Source organism: Oncorhynchus keta, chromosome 28 (genome assembly GCF_023373465.1).
Source record: "Oncorhynchus keta strain PuntledgeMale-10-30-2019 chromosome 28, Oket_V2, whole genome shotgun sequence".
NCBI lineage: Eukaryota > Metazoa > Chordata > Actinopteri > Salmoniformes > Salmonidae > Oncorhynchus > Oncorhynchus keta.
The window spans coordinates 34156104-34179671 of NC_068448.1; the positions used below are offsets into that span (position 1 = coordinate 34156104).

Sequence of the window (23568 nt, forward strand, 5' to 3'; positions counted from 1 at the left end):
TGGGAGGCTACCGAGGTCGAAACGAATCTATCGTTAACAGATACTCCAAGCGACAACGAAGCTGACCATGTTCAAACCTATGACATCCCCCCACCACCTCCCGCAAAAGACTAAATCCAAGAGGCCGCGGAAGAGGAGAGGCGGGACTCCCTCGAAACGAACATAGTAGATGTTCCAAGCGACAAAGTTGACCATGTCTCTGACACCAAGAAAACCCTAGACGACCCTCCACCACCGCCCGAAAAAGACCGGTTTCAGGAAGAGTTGGTGATCAGACTATTGCATTCTGGGGATACTTACGCCAGCTTCCAGTTCCGAACCTTGTGGGATACGGACTTCTTGCGAGGAAATAAAGGTAAAGAGTTTGATTTGAAATTATATTTGGGTCAATCACATAATGTTCTAGTCATCTATCTAGTAGCCACACTGGGACACTAGCCATCAGTGCATCTTCAGTCAAGGTCCTGTAGTGTAGACCCTCCGTGCAGGCTTTTGTTCCAGCACAGCACTAAACATATTTGATTGAACCAACCAATCAATGGCTTGAGGAGTTGAATAGTTGAACAAGGTGTTAGTGCTGGTAGGCTATGTTGACTGTTGCTTAGTCTGACTAATCAGACTTGTAATACACAATTAATTGATATATACAGTCAAACTAATGCCTGCAAAATTGTGTAGATGTTCCTTACAAGCCAGAATGTTGAATAAAATTACGTTTTAAACTTACTCTTTTGGTTGTCTGTGCTATTTGTCCTTCAGCTGCTCGAAAATTGATACAAAAATATTTTGTTTACCTGACTTTTTAGTTAGCTATTGCAACCAGCATGCCATGACAATGGTATATTCTGAATCAGGGTAGGACGGAGAACAATCAACACTTTAATTTTTATTTTTGACATTTTAAATTCCTATTTCAATTTTTAAAAATGAAAAAATATGTGGATTGTTCTCTGTCCTCCCCTGATTCAGAATATACCATGTTCATTGTCATGGAATGCTTGTTTCAATAGGTTCTCTCGTTAATAGCTAACTAAAGTTGGGTAAACAATACTATCCTGTGTATATTTTTCTATCAATTTTCGAGCAGCAGAAGAACAAATAGCACAGACAACCGGTAGAGTAAGTTGAAATGTAACTTGAGTAACTTGCTGTGCTGTGCATTCACTGTCATCAGTACTTAGGCCCCATGCCTAATTTGCCCGACAGTTATGTCCAAGTCAACATACTAGTGTTATATGCAACTCACTGTTTTTCCCCCAAATGTATATTTTCAGTCTCCCACTACCAACTCTTCCCGAAGTCTCTGGGCCAGGTGATTTCGAAGTTCTCTTTGAGTGAGCTCCACATCTCCTTCACTCAGGGCTACTGGAGGACCATGCAGTGGGGCCAGCCTTTCCTACCGTCTCCCCCTGGTGCTGAACTGTGGGTATGGTTTCAGGACACTGTAACTGAGTGAGTGTGTATATACTGTATATTTAGCCACACATGTTCACTTTCCTTACTGTTGAAGATAACATAGCAGCTATACATCTGTCATCATGGTTGGTAGTCAAATATATCCATACGTATGTGTGGCGCCAGTCTCACCCATTTTGTAGTGACAGCCTGCGCCACTTTCATTTGGCCTATTGAGTCTTTGACCAGGAATGTGTCACAACATTTCACAGCCATGTCTTTTTGTCACTGGTGGCAGATACTGCCATTTTACCCATTGCCATTTCTACCAAACTATATTAGCATTGACATTCTATTGAATTATGTCATTTCGTCCGTTGTCTTGTAGTGTGGACATTGCCTGGAAGGAGCTGACCAACGTCCTCTCAGGGATCTTCTGTGCCTCGCTGAATTTCATTGACTCCACCAACACGGTGCAGCCCAGTGCCTCCTTCAAGCCTCTCGGCGTGGGCAATGGTAAGTGTTAATGGGATATGTTTTAATAAATTATTAGAATATTATACTGTGAAACATAACTCTGAAACCATATAAAAAAATATAAAAAAATATGCCATTTAGCAGACGCTTTTATCCAAAGCGACTTACAGTCATGTGTGCATACATTCTACGTATGGGTGGTCCCGGGAATCGAACCCACTACCCTGGCGTTACAAGCGCCATGCTCTACCAACTGAGCTACAGAAGGACCATAAGATGATTGTATGGAATTGATTAGAATCATTAGGTTATTTTAATGCTGTGTTTGGTTTTAGTCAGTAGAATTATATATCCGGGAGTGTAGTTCTTAGTCAGAATGAATGTTTTGGTGACAATATGTCTAGTATCTTGATAACAGACTGTCTGAGCAAGATTTGGTGCCGACCTTGGCTGGGGGCACCGAGAACTTCCCAGGGTCTCTCCCTATCTTGAGAGAGGGCGGGAAGAAGCTATTCTCACGGACTCCCCTAATCTCTGTTGACTGGGTATCAGGACAGTGTGGGCGTAGGATACCTAATGTTTTGTGTGGAAGTATGTGTGTCACTATAAATGAAGGTCTTTGTACTGTGCATGCCAGAACTTTCCAGTGAATAAACATTTGACTATTGTGGACTGGGCCTCTGTCTGTTTTCATTCCAACCAGTATCTTACAAATTCCGGTCACAGACTGAGTATTTTAAATGAATTGGTTTATGATCATTGAGAACCTAATTCTCGTGACAGTAAGGCACCCAAGTCTCTACAGTAGCTAGCTTGCCTCTGAACAGAGAGCAGGCTCGTATTCATAAGGGATCAAATGGAAGAAAACGATCTGAAATGGGGAGGTATTATCTGTAATTATCTAATGAGAAACACTTTTCTACAGTATGCCTTAATGAACAAGACCACGTGCCAACCAATGCTTTGCATATGCACTCAAAGGAATCATGACGCAGTTATGGAATTAGATAGTACAGTATTATTAAAGATGTGAAACTATACCGTGTTGATGTGTGATTCTCCATAATGCTAAGTGTTGTGATGTGGACCTGTGTGTCATGCACCTGTATGTGTGTCCTGTATACGTCCTCTGCTATACAGTAACGGACCAGCGCTTTCTCCGCTATGCTGTGTTGCCGCGGGAGATCGTTTGTACTGAGAATCTGACACCGTGGAAGAAACTCCTTCCCTGCGGCACCAAGGTACCAGTCCGTCTTATGTTGGATGGTCTTATGAATGTCACATTTACCAAAAGCGTAGTATTGTAGTATACTAAATCTGAAAAAGGGTGCAGAGGCTTCCTTCTTCATGTTCATTAGGCACTAAACAGGGGAGGGAAAAAAACAAAAGAGGGAAGGACTACCTGGACTTGTTCTAAAATGGCCATTCTCTTTATTTATTTTGCTACGTCGTGCCCTACTAAATCCTGATTTGTGGTTAGGTGATTATTTTAAAACCATTAGCATGTAGTGTTATCCTTTTATTGGAATGGACTTAGTCTGTGTGCGTGTATGTGCATGCGTGTGTGGGGATTAACCATGTTCTTCATGTTGCCCATCTCCTTTCTCTAGACTGGTCTGGCAGTCCTAATGAACTCTGAGAAACTCTTCCACAGCAGCTTCTACTCCCAGGCTCTACACATCACACCTGTGTGTCAGGTGAGGTGCATGTATATACAGTCTTCAGATGTATGTATCATTCTCTCTCCTATTATTCTGACATTTAACATTCTTAAAATAGTGTTGATCCTAACTGACCAAGACATGACATTTTTACTAGGATTAAATGTCAGGAATTGTGAAAAACTGAGTTTAAATGTATTTAAACGTCTGACTTCAACTGTATATTATACCTACATAGTTATGAGGAATACTATAACCTTCATTATGTTGTCAGCCATATCAAAGAAAAATAACCATCACATTCTTTTGTGTTGTCTTTCTTTCTCCTGTAGAAAATACCAAGCCACTGATTTCAACTTCCATCCTACTTGTAATCCCGTTCGAAAACCTGTCACTGTTGATTAGTCCGAGCATTTATATGACACTCGGCTACTGTTGTTTCAGGACTGGCCGTGCAAGTCCACAGCATGGGAGCTGAGACAGACTCTGAACGTGGTGTTTGACCTGCACTCCTCTGGCCAGGGCAAATGAGGTGAGAGAGGCCTCTCCTCATTCAGTATTATACCCCTTTCACATACTGAGCTGAGCCAAGCTGTACTGCGCTGGCCTGGTTATGCCTCCACCATATAGTTGCTGGAAACGTGGACAGTGTGAATGGAAAATATCTGAGCCAGTACAGTGTACGTCGACTCTATAGTGTGAAAAGGGTATAACAAAAAATATTAACGCAACATGTAAAGTGTTGGTTTCATGAGCTGAAATAAAAGATCCCGGACATTTTATTTCTCTAAAATGTTGTGCACAAATTTGTTTACATCACTGTTAGTGAGCATTTATTCTTTGCCAAGATAATCCAGCCACCTGACAGGTGTGGCATATCAAGAAGCTGACTAAACAGCATGATCATTGCACAGGTGCACCTTGTGCTGAGGACAATAAAAGGCTACTCTAAAATGTGCAGTTTTGTCACACAAGACAATGCCATAGATGTTTTGAGGGAGTGTGCAATTGTCATGCTGACTGCAGGAATGTCCACCAGAGCTGTTGCCAGAGAACTGAATGTTACTTTCTTTACCATAAGCCACCTCCAATGTTGATTTAGAGAATTTGGCAGTACGTCCAACTGGCCTCACAACTGCAGACCACGTGTATCCACACCAGCCCGGGACCTCCACATCTGGCTTCTTCACCTGCTGGATCGTCTGAGACCAACCACCGGGAGAGCTGATGAAACTGGGTTTGCACAACCAAAGGATTTCTGCACAAACTGTCAGAAACCGTCTCAGGGAAGCTCATCTGTTTGCTCATCGTCTTCACCAGGGTCTTGAGCTGATTGCAGTTTGGCGTCGTAACCGACTTCAGTGGGAAAATGCTCACCTTTGATGGACACGGTTGAGATGTCTACTCTTTACAGATGAATCCCAGTTTCAAATGGCAGACAGCGTGTACCGCGTCGTGTGGGCGAGAGATTTGCTGATGTCAACATTGTGAACAAAGTGCCCTGTGGTGGTGGTGGTGGGGTTATGGTGTGGGCAGGCATAAGCTACGGACAATGAACACAATTACATTTTATTGATGGCAATTTGAATGCAGAGATACCGTGATGTGATCCTGAGGCCCATTGTCGTGCCATCACCTCATGTTTCAGCATGATAATGCATCACCCCATTGTAACGTTTGTCCTCTTCTTCTGACGAGGAGTAAGAGAGGTCGGACCAATGTGCAGCGTGGTAAGTGTCCATAACGATACTTTATTTACATGAACACTAAACTACAAAATAACAACGTGAAATACCGAAACAAACTAAACAATCCCGTGTGGCACAAACACTGACACGGAAAATAATCACCCACAACTCGAAAGTGAAACCAGGCTACCTAAGTATGGTTCTCAATCAGGGATAACGATTGACAGCTGCCTCTGATTGAGAACCATACTAGGCCAAATACAGAAATCCCAAAACATAGAAAAAGGAACATAGACAACCCACCCAACTCACGACCATACTAAAACAAAGACATAACAACGGAACTAAGGTCAGAACGTGACACCCATGTCGCAAGGATCTATGCACAATTCCCGGAAGCTGAAAATGTCTCAGATCTTCCATGGCCTGCATACTCGCCTGACATGTCACCTATTTGAGCATGTTTGGGATGCTCTGGATTGACACGTAGGACAGGGTGTTCCAGTTCCCGCCAATGTCCAGCAACTTCACACAGCCATTGAAGAGGAGTGGGACAAAATTCCACAGACCACAATCAACTCTGCATCAGGCAAATGGTTGTCACACCAGATACAGACTGATTTTCTGATCCACACCCTACCTTTTTTTTGAGTATCTGTGACCAACAGATGCATGTCTGTATTCCCAGTCAAGTGAAATCCATAGATTAGGGCCTATTGCATCTATTTCAATTGACTGATTTCCTTATATGAACTTTAACTCAGTAAAAATGTTGTGTTTATTGTTGTTCAGTGTAGTATCACCACACTATTGCTAAAACATGCTGGTATTGCCAAGATGTACAATATCTTCCTCTCTGACACTGCTTCATGTAGGTGCATTTGCATGCTAGCTATATTTTGCACAGTGAAAATGGCACATTTTTCAAATTACATTTATTTTAAGTGAATTTCAAATTGCAACACTTTACTTTAATAAAATGAAGGAGATAAGTTATGTTCATTTTCATGTAAAAGTAATTTCTTTCTACTGTGGTGTACAGACATTGCCCTTCTAAGCTCCATGAAAAAGACTGGTCACTGCATTTAGAAACATACAAAATGGAGGACATGAACATGACGTGTTGGGTTACTGGGTGTTTCCACAGAGTGGTCCCTGTTCAAGATGTTCTCTCGTACCCTGACTGAAGCCTGCCCCCTGGCCTCCTCCAGTAAAGTGTACGTGGACGTCACAGACAACCCTCAGGTAAGTAACCTTACGTGACTAACGTTACATGACCGCATACTTTACACAACCAGCTTTACATTACCTCAAACTTTATATGAATCCAAATTCTATTTAGTTAGCAGACGGTCTTACTCAGAATGACTTAGTTACTTCATACAGTCAAGGAACAGAGCATGAATTTTGAGTTTCAAAAGCAAATTCTTCTGAAGTAAAAAGAAAAGTCAGCAGTCAGCACCAATAATACATACCAAAGTTCAAACAACTATCAACACACACAACACATGGTCGTCCTATTGAAATGAGCCTTTCTCAGACTGACCTCTTTGTGCATGCCAAGCTTTAGTCCAATCACTGACATACCTGCTACAATGGTGCATCGCAAAAGAAGTTAGCTGAGCATCGAGGGGGCGCCTGCGTGTTTTGTTTATACTAAAACACCAGTCAACACTACTTGTATAGAGTAGTGCAATGGGGGCTGGCTCTCAAGCTGTAGGGTTCAAACAAATTCTCCAGCTTGTTGTCACCTACAAGGGATCAGAGATCTGGAGTGAGGTTCACGTCAGGGCGGGCAACTACGTCAGATTTGATATAACGCGGAACACTACAAAGACAGGCCAATACCATCACTAGTTAGGCTTTTAAGCAGACCCTTGTTCAAATTAAAATATGAATGAGTTTCTATTTTGATCATGTTCATGTTCTGTAAACTGGACTGTAATTCAACGACAATCTATTCCTGCCAACTAGCGCCATTGTGCTACATGTATTTGTGGAATGAAAACCTATTTATCTCTATCAATCCTATGGTAGTTGAGCAGGAATAGATTGTTGTTTTTCCCCTTTAAAAGGGGAGCAGTTTGAATTGAGTCCAGCCACACCCCTGTTGAGCCAGGCTGTGGTGCTGGGGGATCGGAGAACCTACTCGGTCTATGACCTCACCAACCAGGCAACGTTCGGACAGACGCGCTCCCTCAACATGCTGCTGCGCTGGAGAGCAGCCGAGAGTGGTGAGTGAGTGACACCGGGCAAGGACACGACTCCATATGTGGGCTGCGTTTCATTCCAGAAAAGATGTTCCCTCGACTGTCTGTTCACTTCCCGTACACAAGTGGAATAAGAAACAGTCCCTATTCCTCTTGTGTATTTATTTTAATTTTAAAAACTGCTCAATCCAATTACAATGCTGTTACTAAGGTACTAAGAAACAGGATGTTAATATGTTGTTGGCAATAGTATAATTTGCAGTTACTACGAAGTATGATCATGTAATGTACGTGTTACAGAAAAGGTTAATCTGCAGAGATTTTCTGATATGATGTAGGCCATATAGAAATGATATATATATATATATATATATATATATATATAGAAAGGACTTTTATCTCCTCTCCAACTTCAAACATCAGCTATCCGAGCAGCTAACCGACGCTGCAGCTGTACATAGTCTATAGGTAAATAGCTCACCCTTTTCACCTACCTCATTTACTGTTTTTATACTGTTTTTATTTATTTACTTTTCTGCTCTCTTTTGCACACCAATATCTCTACCTGTACATGCCCATCTGATCATTTATCACTCCAGTGTTAATCTGCAAAATTGTATTATTCGCCTACCTCCTCATGCCTTTTGCACACATTGTATATAGACTGCCCATTTTTTTCTACTGTGTTATTGACTTGCTAATTGTTTACTCCATGTGTAACTCTGTGTTGTCTGTTCAAATGCTTTTATCTTGGCCAGGTCGCAGTTGCAAATGAGAACTTGTTCTCAACTAGCCTACCTGGTTAAATAAAGGTGAAATAAAATAAAAATAATAAAAATAAAAAAAATATATATATATATATATTAGACCATATAGAAATTCTATTTCTATTTTAGTAATTCTATTTCTATTATTACGGGCTGCAGACGGAGGGGATCCACACCCTGGTGTACAATCACCACACATACCGGGCCTTCCCTGTGCTCCTGCTGGACACCGTGCCCTGGTACCTGCGCCTCTACATTCACACGCTCACCGCACCAGCAAGTGTCGTGACAACAAACCCAGTGAGTACTGCTGCTGCTCACCTGCTGACACTGTTTCACCTATGCCTGGGTCGAGTTCATTAGGCACCAAACCTGAAGAAATCGGACTAAAACAGGGAGGGACTACCTGGCCAAGTCTAATATGAAACGATGGTTTTCGTTTTCCGTTGCAACACATTTTCTGTTGGGTCCCCTACTGAACATGACCCCGGTTCCTTTTTGATCAACTAACTTTTAGATTTGTGCACTTTGAAGAAGTAGGGCCTAATGTTGATATGAATTTCAGCTACCTATTGATAGGCCTTTCCCTCAAGAGCTATCTGCCCACATGGGAAGAGCATTCTTCACTATCATAAATGTGTAACTAATAGATACGCACACTACATGTTAATGTTTTTAATTGTATCTTCTGTGTGTAATGTCTTTATTTTTAAGCCTTGAGAAAATTGAGACATGGGCAAGACAAACATTTAAGTGCATTTGAACATGGTATGGTAGTAGGTGCCAGGCGCACCGGTTTGTGTCAAGAACTGCAACTCTGCTGGGATTTTCACGCTTAACAGTTTTCCGTGTCTGTCAAGAATGGTCCACCACCCAAAGGACATCTAGCCAACTTGACACAACTGTGGGAAGCATCCCTGTGAAATGCTTTCGACACCCTGTAGAGTTCATGCCCTGACGAATTCAGGCTGTTCTGCAGGGTGCAACTTAACATTAGGAACACCTTCATGATATTTTGTGTATATTCTTACTTACTTGCCTGTCTTTCCTGGTTGTGCAAATAAATACATGTTTCCTTTCTTCTTCTCTACCTAGGTTACATCCACTACCAGCCGTCCAAAGACCGCCTTCAGCCCCACCTGCTGGAGATGTTGGTCCAGCTGCCTCCTAACTCTGTGACCGAGGTCACTGTGCAGTTTGAGAGGGCACTCCAGAAGTGGACGGAGTACACCCCCGACCCCAACCATGGCTTCTACGTCGGGTATAACTTTGACTTTATTGAAGTTTACAGAAATAGAAGATATGCATTTTTCTATGCTACGGGTCAAGTTCTGTTTTGTCTAATGAAATGCCAATTGTAATGGGAACTTGGACAGTTAATGTACTCTTTGTCATAACTTTGAAGTGTTGTTTGCCTATAATTGCTGTCATAGCTTTTAGATTTGTGCTTCAGAACTGGGTTCAAATACAATTAGGAATCTTTCAAATTCCTTTAGCAATTTGCAGTTTTTCTGCTATTGGTTCTGTTGTCCCAAGCAAGCTCAATCAAGCCCAGCTAGTATGAAGTTATTTTAAATATTTGTCTTGACTTTGATTCTGAATGAAGATGGGGCCTTGGCTAAAATTGAGATACCACTTGCTTGTAGTCTGCAGACATTCAAGTTTCCAGTAGCAGATATTTGATGAAATGTTGTCCCTCGCTTCAGGTCTTCTGTTATCAGCGCTCTCGTGCCCAGTGTTGTCGACATGGATACCAACAGCACCCAGGAACACCCGTTTTTCAGCAGCTTGTGAGTCATAAGGCTGTTTATTTTCTTTTAAGTACAGGTTGAACACTTACGTAGCAGTTGTCTTAAGTGTTTTAGTTTATCACCTGATGTAATGCAATTTTTAAGGAAATTACGCCAAATAAATCTTCTTTTGGAAGTAGTGTATCATTCCTCAATTCCATTGATTTTGAATGGAATTGACCTCTAACCATCATAGGTTATTATAATTCATTTCTGTCTACCCAGTTTCCCATGTAAAGAGGAGTCCAGTTACTTCATACGGGTCTACACGGAGTCTCTGCTGGTGAACCTGCCCACTCCTGATTTCAGCATGCCCTACAATGTCATCTGCCTCACCTGCACCGTGATGGCCGTGGGTTACGGCTCCCTCTACAACCTCCTGACCCGCACCTTCCAGGTGGAGGAGCTCGGGCCTGGCCAAACGGCTAGGCAACATCATCCGCAGGCTCAGGGGTGTGCCACTTCTGTGATGGGCCAGAATGCTATCATGCTAAAGCTAACAACATTATCAAGCACATTTTTGCGGTGGGGCAATGAGGTCAGTGATTACACCACTTTGGAAACATGAAGGTAAGTTTCAGGGAGATGCTACTTTAAACATGGGAAGCTTCTGCAATAAAAAAAAAAAAACTCTCAGTTCTGTTTTGTGGAGGACAAAGAAGTTAAACATGAGACTTTATGAAGTGTCATGGATTCGAAGGCATTTTCTCACCTTGAGGAGCAGAAAGGGTGGCGTTTCTTCAGTGCACTACTACTGCTGGTGTAGTTGAACAGATAATAAGGCCTTTTTAATGTTTGTAACGAAGGAACCAAAGTGTTTTCTGCAGGTTTCAGTGGGGAAAGTTGGCTGCCAGACGCGGCAGCAGATCACAGCAAGGTGTGATATATCTGTAACTGGAAAAAGTAACGAGCCATTGCTCTAGAAAGATCTGATGCACCTCTTCAATCTAAACAGAAATCATATTTGTACTTTAAGTTGATGTTGAAAAGTTAAGTGCACTGACTTTACAGAGCTTTCATAACCAGTTAGTTGGATTTCTGCAAACGTTTCGTTAATTGCTCACAGAACCAGTCAACATGGTTGTACTTGAAGAAAACCCAACCACCTCTACAAGAAACGGCCATTGATTTGACCAGGTTTGTCTTAGCTTTGTCTGTGTTTCTTATTGACGTTTTTGTGTTCTAAAAATGGTGGAAACTTTGGTAAGCCTTTCTAGCACAGATACCCACAACTCAACTTTAATAATTTTGCTATGCATTGTTTAAGAACTGATTTACTAAGACAAATATACCTTTAATACATTTGACTTTTTAAGACTGCTCATTTTTTTGTGTACTAAAACTGCTGTTGATTCTTCACATTTTACCGAACAGCATGAGAATGTATGAAGTTATGGGGTAACCTGGGCTATTTGTCGTTTTAATAAAATTGGCAACTGTCCAAACATTTATTTTAAAAAATCAAGTCCTACGGTTTCATAAGAAGAAATACATGGAGGCTTGTGGAGAACATAGAAAAAAGGATTGCACACTTGAAGAATGATGTGGGCTCGCTCATCCCAGTCCAAAACAGTACGTTTGGACTGATAAACTCCTGGAGGATAAATGAACACTTGGCCGCTGAGCATGGATTGGATCAACTGTACCGTAATCCAGTTTAGGAGTCTTCACGACATAACATAAGCAGTCATAACAGCTGATGTAATTCTATGATGAGCCATACAGTATGGACCTATTCAGGCAGATGTCATTTAAAAAATGTATTATACCTTCATTTAACTAGGCAAATTAGTTAAGAACTAATTGTTATTTTCAATGACAACCCACTTGTTCCTAGGCTAACTAGGGCAGAACAACAGATTTTCATAACCAGGGTAGAACAACAGATTTTTACCATGTCGGCTCGGGGATGCGATCTTGCAACCTTTTGGCTTCTAGTCCAACACTCTAACCACTAGGCTACCTGCCGCCATTACAGAACATTTCAGATAGAAATGTATCATGAACAGATATCATGGTCTACTTTATCAGATAAAATGGAGCAGACACTTTCCCTAGTCTATTTTAATACACCCAGTTCACTTTCTGTATCCCATCTCACTTGCCTCAGCTGTGGAAGTGTGTATGTGAAGGGGAGGGAGCGGATGATTCTTTTCTCTATAAACAAGCTTGGCCTCACTCCTGCCAAGTTCCAACAGAACACAGACACACAGAGGTCTCTTTCTTTGCAAGTCAGCAATTTCCTCTCGCACGTGTTTGGCACTAGAGTGGGGGGAAAAAAGCCCTCAGCATTCCAAATAAAAAGCCTTGTTTATACCTGCCGCTAACAGACGTGCTGGGTCCTGATCTTCTCCACATTCAGATTGTGCCCACATTTTCAGACATCTGTCTGCACGTGGTATTAAAATGTGTCTCCTATCTGTCCAAGGTGTACGCATTGTGACCAGATTTCCTGGTCTATCCCTGTATGCAATTTATTTGACTGATATTCTTATAATATAATGTTTATTTAAATGTACATATTGATGCCACAAGTCTATTGTGCCACCTGTAAATGATAGAGGGCAGGATAATGATGATTTAAATGGTTTCACTGACCAGAGCCGTCTACAAATGCGTGCCTGACTACCTCCGGCGGTGGGCAGGATCAGGACAAAGGATGCATGTTAGAACCAGGTATAAACAGGGCTAATGAGGGTCATGTCCGGTTTAATAGCTCTGCTGAACTCAGTCCATTTAGACTGGGAAGTGGGTATACACTGGCAGGGAACACAGAAACGTTGTGCAGAGTTGGGGGAGGTGTAGTAATACTAGAAACCTGAGTGCTCCAGACAAATCCCTGACCAAATAGAAGAATAAGCACTGAATCTGGTGGAAAGACATACATACTTGAGCAATTTCCATTCTTAGTGTGTTCCATCATTTGTCGTCGTAGCTCAGCGCCGGCATAAAAAGGCACCCTGGAAACTAGATTTCCACCAACAAGGTAATACATGTACTGGAATGTATATAAAGGCTGCACATACCGCTTTATTGATTGGAATACGAACAAGTACATCCCCCTAAAAAAAACAACAAGCATTCCTCTTCTTGGAGGAGAACTCTTCTTTTTTTTTATTGAAATGATTTGAGGAGTCTATGAGTGTTGTCACTTCTCTCCAGACCCAAACCTTGCTGTCCTATGAGCAGGGCTCACTGCAGGCGTGGCCGCAGGTTGTCCGGCAACACTTCTGTTCCTCGGGGCACTGGCCGTCATGGTAACAGAACTCAGCACACATGGGGGTCCCCTTAGGCAGGGCACAGCGACCAGGTTTCACTAAGGCAACAGAAGAAATGTGTTTCATTATAAAGTAGCAACATACTGTAGGTTTATGGTAGCAACAGCCTACACTGACTATTCCCATTAAAGTTTTACAATTACAATGACTTGGAATCTTTCTTATTCTATAGCTGGAATACTCAGGGTCATATATATAGACTATGTGCCTGCATGGCTCTTGGAAATGTTCTTAATTGAGTGTCTCAGCTCTAAAGAGAGTGTATGTGAAATATATTGATCTTTGTGTATGTACATTACAGTTTCCAGAGCAATGCAGCAATAATGAATGCAATGGATGTGTGTATCTGTCATTCTGGGACCATATCCTACCTGTGTACGGTGCAATGCACTCATGCCCACATCCATTGTGGCAGCATTTTTCATCATTGGGGCAGTCACTGTCATTGGAACAGAACTCGGCACACATCCCTGAACCCCATCGTCTGCGAGGGCACACTCCAGGCTTTGCTTTGGAAACACAATTTGCAGAGCAGACGTGTCAGGGAACACGACTTACCATGAAGAGACATTAACCACTTTCTGAAAATCTGTCATATTTGTGACTAGATATTTGGTCCCCATCATCAATGTTTCCCTCAGCCCTATGTTCCCTCAGTAATCACTGATACAATTTCAATCAAAACTGGCACAAATGCTTATTGTTATAAGGTTACAAAAAAATATGATTATTTCAGCATCTACACAAATAGTTAAGTAATAATATTTAAGGGTATATGGGACCTATTGAATATGTGCAATCACTTTGACCTTGACCTTTTGTCAATATTACAGACAAATTTTATTTTCTAAGATAGATTATTATTCATATTTGTTTTGCATCTACTTAAGTAAAAAATACATGTAATGCCTTATCGGATAAATTCTATGCAAGGTACAAAGACATGCATCTTTAACTGTTATTGATGGTTCTTATTCATTCATGCAACATTGGAGCAACTCACCAAAAGACCTGTGTACATCAAGGATGTGAAAGATATACACAATGTAAAATATTTGTTTTCAGTTTTTCCTCATCTGAACCACGGGTACATTCCTTGCTCCTCCAAAAATAATAGATATTGAGAGATTTTGAAAAAAGGTTACTCCTCTCATTTGGGTTTAGAAGATAGAAAGAGCTGAGGGGATTTAGGGCTGAGAGAACATAGGGCTGAAGTAACATAGGCTGAGGAAACATAGGGCTGAGAGAACAGGGCAGAGAGAACATAGGGCTGAGAGAACAGGGCTGAGGAAACAGGCTGAGGAAACAGAGCTGAGGGAACAGAGCTGAGGGAACATAGGGCTGAGAGAACATAGGGCTGAGAGAACATAGGGCTGAGAGAACAGGGCTGAGGAAACAGGCTGAGGAAACAGAGCTGAGGGAACATAGGGCTGAGAGAACATAGGGCTGAGAGAACATTGAGCTGAGGGAACATAGGGCTGAAGGAACTTAGGGCTGAGGGAACATAGGGCTGAGAGAACATAGGGCTGAAGGAACTTAGGGCTGAGAGAACATAGAGCTGAGGGAACATAGGGCTGAAGGAACTTAGGGCTGAGGGAACATAGGGCTGAGAGAACATAGGGCTGAAGGAACTTAGGGCTGAGAGAAAGGGCTGAAGGAACATAGGGCTGAAATATAGGGCTGAGAGAACATAGAGCTGAGGGAACATAGGGCTGAAGGAACTTAGGGCTGAGGGAACATAGGGCTGAGAGAACATAGGGCTGAAGGAACTTAGGGCTGAGGGAACATAGGGCTGAGAGAACATAGGGCTGAAGGAACTTAGGGCTGAGGGAACATAGGGCTGAGAGAACATAGGGCTGTGGGAACTGAAGGAACAAAGGGCTGTAGGAACAGACATGGTCCCATACCAACCATTCGTTTGTGCGATTAACGGGGGCTGTGTTTGAGAGACAAGGGCGTGTCCTGAAAACGGTTCTCACAAAAACATCTGTAAACTCTGAACGGTTTGCGCTACAAACTATTATGAACCCCACTAAAAAACTGAGACGCTCACAAACACGCACTGTTTTGCTCTACGAAGCTCACAAGCCGCACAAGAGTCGATAGAAAGCAAAGGTTCTTCTACATAAAAGATCATAGGACACCCCCGAACATATGTCTATAATACTGTAATAAGCTCACATTGTTGCTGTCAAAAACTCCACACAGTTGTCACTGACTAGTTGGACATTAATTTCTCACTAAGCAAAACATTTCTGTAAAAAAATGTTTTTATCAGGTCATTGTTTGGTGGACCTAATTTTTTGTTGTTGACATTAGTCAATGATACTCATGAAGGCAACAAATGTGTCATTCTTTTTCATTACATTTCTACTAATACTTTCATTGTACTGAAAAGAAAATCGTAAAACACTTAATTGTGAGGCTAAATATGAAGGCTGTAAATATAGATCAATGAAAGTAGTGAAAAAACAGATATCTAGGTATCCCTGGGCCTGATAAGGTTAATAAGCCAGTCAGGTTCTTCTTACTGAAGGCAGGTGGGACACACACTGCGCCGCAGTCAAATACGCAGCATTTGTCATCTCCAGGACAGTCCTCATCGCAAAAGCATCCCTTTTGTGATGGCACCACGTTCAGAAGCCGCGGGCACTGACCTGCCTTTGGGAGGATTGGCACTGTGAGAGAGCAGGAGGAATCGTTGGAGTGAACTTGGGCGACCTCAAATCAAGTTAATTAAGGTGTAATGACAAAGTAGGCTACTCTAGCAACATTACGGCAATGGATTACAAAAACAGAAGCTTTTTCGTTCATTTTCGGTACCGGCACATTCAGTGTAGGCTATGCGTAAACATGGCCAAGTGTACGGCTGGATTGTTTCAACCAGCAAATGTAAATCATAATGGCTGGCTCGTGTTTTTAGTAAGTAAAACAACACAATAAGATGCTAAATAGCCTATACACAATTAGGCCTATATAGGCTAGTCACTTGTGTCTCACATCACAAAGGTAGGCCTACATGTCAAATGGCTACTTAAAATAACTAATCAAATTGCCTTACTTTGTTTCATGACAAATAATGACAAATAATGCAAAGTCATTTTAACAACTCACCTGTAGAATTGCCTCCAGTTTCTGCAGCAGAGATTATTTTCAAATCAAAAGCCAGCAGAACAATAACCAAAGCACAAAGCGCTGACGAATTCATTTCTAAGCTGACTTCAAGACTGTACTTGGAGCAAATAGTCCAAATGGATTTCATAGAAGAGAGACCTGGACCGCGTTCAGTATGAAAAAACGTTGGGCATCGTTCAAATAAACGGAAACGGGGCAGTTCTGAACGACCAGTTGAACAACGCGGAGGGGTTGGGTTGTTGTTTCAGGCCAGGGTTGGAGAACGCTCTCAGCATAACTGATAAAAATATATATGAACGCCAGCAAGGCCGCTGCCCTTTAAATACTTAACTCATTGCTTCATGCTACCACACCTCATTAAATCTCAGTGAGTGACACCCGCCACACCCACCAAATGGAGCAAACATACGTCAAAGTCTGTTCAAGAACGTTTTGGGGAAACGTGTCGTTCAGTACAAACCGTCACGCAACGTAGCAAACGTTTATTCGAACTGAACGCACCCCAAATGAGAGCCCAACGCATGGGGAACAATAGACCTGCAGGGTCCCTATGTCCCTCATTTTACATTCCGAGTTCGGATCGAACACTTGCTTAGGTCACATCTAATAACAATTATTAAAGAGACAATATGGAACTTTTTACGTGGGTTGCTCTTGATCCAAATGGACAGGAACGTTGCCCAGAAATTAGAACAGATATTCATAATTGGACAAAAAAGGGGAACACCACCCTAAACCCATCAGCAAAAGCAAATATTGTTAGCCTAAAACTAAGGATTTGTATGCTTTTGGATAGGAAATTGATGAATATTACATGAACCATACAGCCAACATTTACATGAGTGTCAGGTAGCTTAAGAGCTAGAGTGTTTGGCCAGTAACAGAAAGGTTGTGAGATCAAATCTACAAGCCTACAAGGTGAAAAATCTGTCAACGTGAGCAAGGCCCTTAACCTTAATTGCTTCCGGCTTGCTGTTGATAATAGCAGACCCTGTCTGTGACACCACTCTCTGAAGGTGTATCAGGGAGAGTTGTGATATGCAAAAAACACATTTTCATTCGCGCATGCATATTAAAACACACTTGAACATGTGCGAAATAGGACAAATATAAGCACCACCAAATTGTTATTAGCATTCAAGCTGAAATTTGCCATATACAATGAAACTGTATTAAAAAATACACTAACTGAACTTCAAATGAGATGGTAATTCAATGACTGAAAGGATTTCTGTTGGACTGCTGGTGACATCCCATAATGCATAATGATTCATAAATGAAATGTTTCAAATCAAATCCAATTGCATTTGTCTCATGAGCCGAATATATTTTGGGAATGACACAAATATTTATTTTCACAAGGTTTGCTGCCTCGGTTTGTATGATGGCAATTTGCATATACTCCAGAATGTTATGTAGAGTGATCAGATGAATTGCAATTAATTGCAAAGTCCCTCTTTGCCAAGAAAATGAACTGAATCCCTCAAAAACATTTCCACTGCATTTCAGCCCTGCCACAAAATGACCAGCTGACATCATGTCAGTGATTCTCTCGTTAACACAGGTGCGAGTGTTGACGAGGACAAGGCTGGAGATCACTTTGTCATGCTGATTGAGTTTGAATAACAGACTGGAAGCTTCAAAAGGAGGGTGGTGCTTGGAATCATTGTTCTTCCTCTGTCAAACATGGTTTAACTGCAAGGAAACACATGCCGTCATCATTGCTTTGCACAAAAAGGGCTTCACAGGCAAGGATATTGCTGCCAGTAAGATTGCACCTAAATCAACCATTTATTGGATCATCAAGAACTTCAAGGAGAGCGGTTCAATTGTTGTGAAGAAGGCTTTAGGGCACCCAAGAAAGTCCAGCAAGTGCCAGGACCGTCTCCTAAAGTTGATTCAGCTGCGGGATCGGGACACCACCAGTACAGAGCTTGCTCAAGAATGGCAGCAGGCAGGTGTGAGTGCATCTGCTTGCACAGTGAGGTGAAGACTTTTGGAGGATGGCCTGGTGTCAAGAAGGGCAGCAAAGAAGCCACTTCTCTGCAAGAAAAACATCAGGGACAGACTGATATTCTGCAAAAGTTACAGGGATTGGACTGCTGAGGACTGGGGTAAAGTAATTTACTCTGATGAATCCCCTTTCCGATTGTTTGGGGCATCCGGAAAAAAGCTTGTCCGGAGAAGACAAGGTGAGTGCTACCATCAGTCCTGTGTCATGCCAACAGTAAAGCATCCTGAGACCATGCATGTGTGGGGTTGCTTCTCAGCCAAGGGAGTGGGCTCACTCACAATTTTGCCTAAGAACACAGCCATGAATAAAGAATGGTCCCAACACATCCTCCGAGAGCAACTTCTCCCAACCATCCAGGAACAGTTTGGTGACGAACAATGCCTTTTCCAGCATTATGGCGCACCTTTCCAAAAGGCAAAAGTGATAACTAAGTGGCTTGGGGAACAAAACATTAACATATTTTGGGTCCATGGCCAGGAAACTGCCCAGACCTTAATCCCATTGAGAACTTGTGGTCAATTCTCAAGAGGCGGGTGGACAAACAAAAACCCACAAATTCTGACAAACTCCAAGCATTGTTTATGCAAGAATGGGCTGCCATCAGGCAGGATGTGGCCCAGAAGTTAATTGACAGCATGTCAGGGCGGATTGCAGAGGTCTTGAAAAAGAAGGGGCAACAATGCAACACTCGTTGCATCAACTTCATGTCATTGTCAATAAAAGCCTTTGACACTTTTGAAATGGTTGTAATTATACTTCAGTATTCCATATTATCTTTATTTAACTAGGCAAGTCAGTTAAGAACAAATTCTTATTTTCAATGACGGCCTAGGAACAGTGGGTTAACTGCCTGTTCAGGGGCAGAACGACAGATTTGTACCTTGTCAGCTCAGGGATTTGAACTTGCAACCTTGCGGTTACTAGTCCAACGCTCTAGCCACTTGGCTACCCTGCCTTTTGCAAACTTTGTGTAAATTAATAGTTAGTTGTGTCACACTCAAAACTTTTGGCCACGACTGTAGACCTTACAGTGAAATGCTTACTTACAAGCCCTTAACCAACAACGCAGTTTAAAGAAAATACCCAGATCAGGTCTCAGATCAGGTCTCTGATCTTCTCCCTATAGGCTGTCTCATCGTTGTCGGTGATTAGGCCTACCACTGTTGTGTCATCTGCAAACTTAATGAAGATGTTGGAGTCGTGTCTGGCCATGCAGTCATGAGTGAACAGGGAGTACAGGGGGGCTGTGTTGAGGATCAGCGTGGCGGATGTGTTGTTACCTACCCTTACCACCTGGGGGTGGCCTGTCAGGAAGTCCAGAATCCAGTTGCAGAGGGAGGTGTTTAGTCCCAGGGTCCTATAGCTTAGTGATGAGCTTTGAGGGCACAATGGTGTTGAACACTGAGCTGTAGTCAATGAATAGCATTCTCACATAGGTGTTCCTTTTGTCCAGGTGTGACAGGGCAGGGTGGAGTGCAATAGCGATGCATCATATGTGGATCTGTTGGCGCTTTATGCTAATTGAGTGGGTCTAGGATTTCTGGGATAATGGTGTTGATGTGAGCCATGGCCAGTCTTTCAAAGCATTTCATGGCTACAGACATGAGTACTATTGGTCAGTAGTCATTTAGGCAGGTTACCTTAGTGTTCTTGGGCACAGGTACTATGGTGGTCGGCTTGAAACATGTTAGTATTACAGACTCAGACAGGGAGAGGTTGAAAATGTCAGTGAAGACACTTGGTCAGCGCATGCTTCGAGTACACGTCCTGGTGATACGTCTGGCCCTGCGGCCTTGTGAATGTTGACCTTACTCACATCGGCTGCGGAGAGCGTGATCACACAGTTGTCCGGAACAGCTGATGCTCTAATGTATATTTCAGTGTTTCTTGCCTCGAAGCAAGCATAGAAGTTATTTAGCTCATCTGGTAGGCTCTTGTCACTGGGCAACTCTTGGCTGTGATTCCATTTGTAGTCTGTAAAAGTTTGCAAGCCCTTGCACATTTATTTTGACTTTATTTAACTAGGCAAGTCAGTTAAGAACAAATTCTTATTTTTAATGACAGACTAGGAACAGTGGGTTAACTGTTTTGTTCAGGGGCAGCACAACAGATTTTTAGCTTGTCAGCTCGTGGATTTGATCTTGCAACGGTTACGAGTCCAACGCTCTAACCACTAGGCTACCTGCCACATACATCAGTCACTGGTTTTATCAATAAGTGCATTGAGCTAAGTGCAAGCCCTGCCACATCCGATGAGCGTTGGAGCTGGTGTAGTTTCCCTGCATTTAAGTCCCCTGCCACTTGGAGCGTCGCCTCTGGATGAGCGATTTTTGCTTAAGGCGGTATACAGCTCTATGAGCAGGGTGTTAGTGCCAGCATCAGTCTGTGGTGGTATGTAGACAGCTACAAAAATACAGATTAAAACTCTCTCGGAAGATAGTGTGGTCTTTTCATGAGATACTCTACCCCAGGCGAGCAAAGCCTCAAGACTTCCTTAGATATCGTGCACCAGCTGTTTTTCACATATATATGCATATGCCCCCGCCCCGTGTCTTACCAGAGGCTGCTGTTTTGTGCTGCCGATGGAGTGTGTAACCCGCCAGCTGTATGTTCTTAATGTCATCGTTCAGCCAAGACTCGGTGAAACATAAGACATTACAGTTTTTAATGTCCCATTGGTAGGATATACGTGCTTTCAGCTCGTCCCATTTATTTTCCAGCGATTGAACATTAGCTAGCAGGACGGAAGACAAGGGCAGATTAGCCACTCGTCACCTGATCCTCGCAAGGCACGCTGATATTTTCCACTAAATCTCAGTTTCCTTTTCCAACGAATCACAGGGATCTGGGCCTGGTCGGGTGTCTATGGTAGCATATCCCTCCTGTCCGACTCATTGAAGAAGAGCTCTTTGTCCAGTTTGAGGTGAGAAATCGCAGTTCTGATGTCCAGAAGCTCTTTTCGGTCATAAGAGACGGTAGCAGCAACATTATGTACAGAACAAGTTACGAACAACGTGAAAAAACAAACAAAATAGCAAAATAACAAAATGGTTGGTTAAGAGCCAATAAGAAGACAGCCCTCCCCTCCGGCGCCATGTAAAGAGATAGCACACTGTTGATTGTTTGATTTTGGGAAATGGTTTGATTCCGTTGCCTGTTGTTGTTAAAAACGTATAATTAACCTTTAGGATGGTCTTTAGGCCTACACATTTACTCAGCTGTCATGGTTATGTTGGGCAGATGAATAAGCGTTCTTTCTTTGACTACACTGACATATGGTGACTTAGATTAGACAACTATTTGCCTGACAAGATAAATGCTTATCATTGGATTTTCTTACATTATCACTTTTATAATGTACACCTCCATAAACAAAGTAATTACTATATTTCAATTTCACTCCAAATTACGCTGTAGGACTATACTCATCACATTCTATATGGCTGACTGAGACAACTTAGGTTAGCTAAAGAGGAGATAGCCTATTGCCTAATAATAAAATATATAACATGTTGTGGTTCATATAATGATAAAATGCATATGTCCGAGGAGGGGAATTTGGGAATTTGGGAATATCGAACTGAGAACTCAGAGGGGTAGCGCTAGCAACATACACTATTATACAGTGATATTTACAGAACATTAAGCTAACAATTTGTCAAGGGCCACCAACACTTCTAAGATCAGCCAGGAACCAATTGATAGCACGGCCCATATTTCCAGTCCATAGCTCATCACCTTGCCAGCATGACATGGAGATCGGCCCAAAGCGGAAATGATTCCCACATGAGTCAGAACGTAATGCACGAAGAATGAAATACCGTATTCGGTAGCACTTTATTATAACCACGTAATAAAGCATTTATAATGCCTTGGTTAATATTTGATGAATAATTTATTAAATCATTACTCCCACATTTGTCAATGTTAGTTATTCACACATTCACACATTCAAAAACAATTTGTAAAGTATTTCATAATATTCATAAGGCCATTACATAAGAATACATCTTTATAAACTACTTTACTAATCATTAGTTAAGTCTTTTTGCATGGCCTCATCCAAAGTGTGGCCTATTTATACATAATAAATACTAAATACTCTCTAAACAATAAGCACACAATACTCCAAAACGGTCACGCTGTTGTAATAATGTGATGTGTAACTTCAGACAAACTCTATGCTGTGTAATTACATTAAATGTATTACATTAAATTAAATGCTTCATAATTCACAAAAAGTGACTTTAGCTGATGAACTATGAAATACCACATATGGAATCATGTAAGTAACCAAAAAGTGTTGAACAAATCAAAATATATTTTAGAGTCATCAAAGTAGTCACCTTTTGTCTTGATGACAGCTTTGCACACTCTTGGCATTCTCTCAATCAGCTTCACAAGGTAGTCACCTGGAATGCATTTCAATTAACAGGTGTGCCTTGTTAGAAGTTAATTTGTGGAATTCCATTCCTTCTTAATGCGTTTGAGTCAATCAGTTATTTTGTGACAAGGTAGGGTTGGTGTACAGAATATAGAATAATAAGTCCATATTATGGCAAGAACAGCTCAAATAAGTAAAGAGAAATGACAGTCCGTCATTACTTTAAGACATGAAGCTCAGTCAATTCGGAACATTTCAAGAACTTTGAAAGTTTCTTCAATTTTAGTCGCAAAAACCATCAAGTGCTATGATGAGTCTGGCTCTCATGAGGATCGCCTCAGGAAAAGAAGACCCAGAGCTACCTCTGCTGCAGAGGATAAGTTCATTAGAGATACCAGACTCAGAGATACCAGCCTCAGACACTAATAATAAGAAGAGACTGGCTTGGGCCAAGAAACACATGCAATGGACATTATACCAGTGGAAATCTGTCCTTTGGTATGATGAGTCCTAATTTGAGATTTTTGGTTACAACCGCTGTCTTTGTGAGACACAGAGTAGGTGAACGGATGATCTCCGCATGTGTGGTTCCCCCCATGAAGCATGGAGGAGGAGGTGTGATGTGTGGGGGTGCTTTGCTGGTGACACTGTCAGTAATTTATTTAGAATTCAAGGCACATTTAACCAGCATGGCTACCACAGCATTCGACAGCGATACACCATCCCACCTGGTTCGCACTTAGTGGGACTGTGCACCTGTTTTTCCACA

General features: G+C 42.0%; 1 protein-coding gene and 1 pseudogene across 2 annotated transcripts; one reads left to right on the forward strand and one right to left on the reverse strand.

The window, feature by feature from the left end:
• Positions 1–114: 114 nt before the first annotated feature.
• On the forward strand, positions 115–11295 carry LOC118360584 (GPI transamidase component PIG-T-like; annotated as a pseudogene).
• A 440-nt stretch (positions 11296–11735) lies between these two features.
• Positions 11736–16687, reverse strand: LOC118361085 (WAP four-disulfide core domain protein 18-like). 2 transcript variants are annotated; one of them, XM_052482870.1, is made up of 4 exons: positions 16381–16685; positions 15798–15944; positions 13638–13775; positions 11736–13304 (listed from the first exon to the last, which is right to left on the reverse strand). In XM_052482870.1, the coding sequence occupies exons 1-4, from the start codon at positions 16526–16528 to the stop codon at positions 13168–13170; spliced, it is 570 nt and encodes a 189-aa protein (XP_052338830.1). In that variant the 5' UTR covers positions 16529–16685; the 3' UTR covers positions 11736–13167. The 2 variants fall into 2 exon arrangements, with proteins under 2 accessions (XP_052338830.1, XP_052338831.1); XM_052482871.1 differs by lacking the exon at positions 15798–15944 and having other exon boundaries at positions 16381–16687.
• Positions 16688–23568: the final 6881 nt, after the last annotated feature.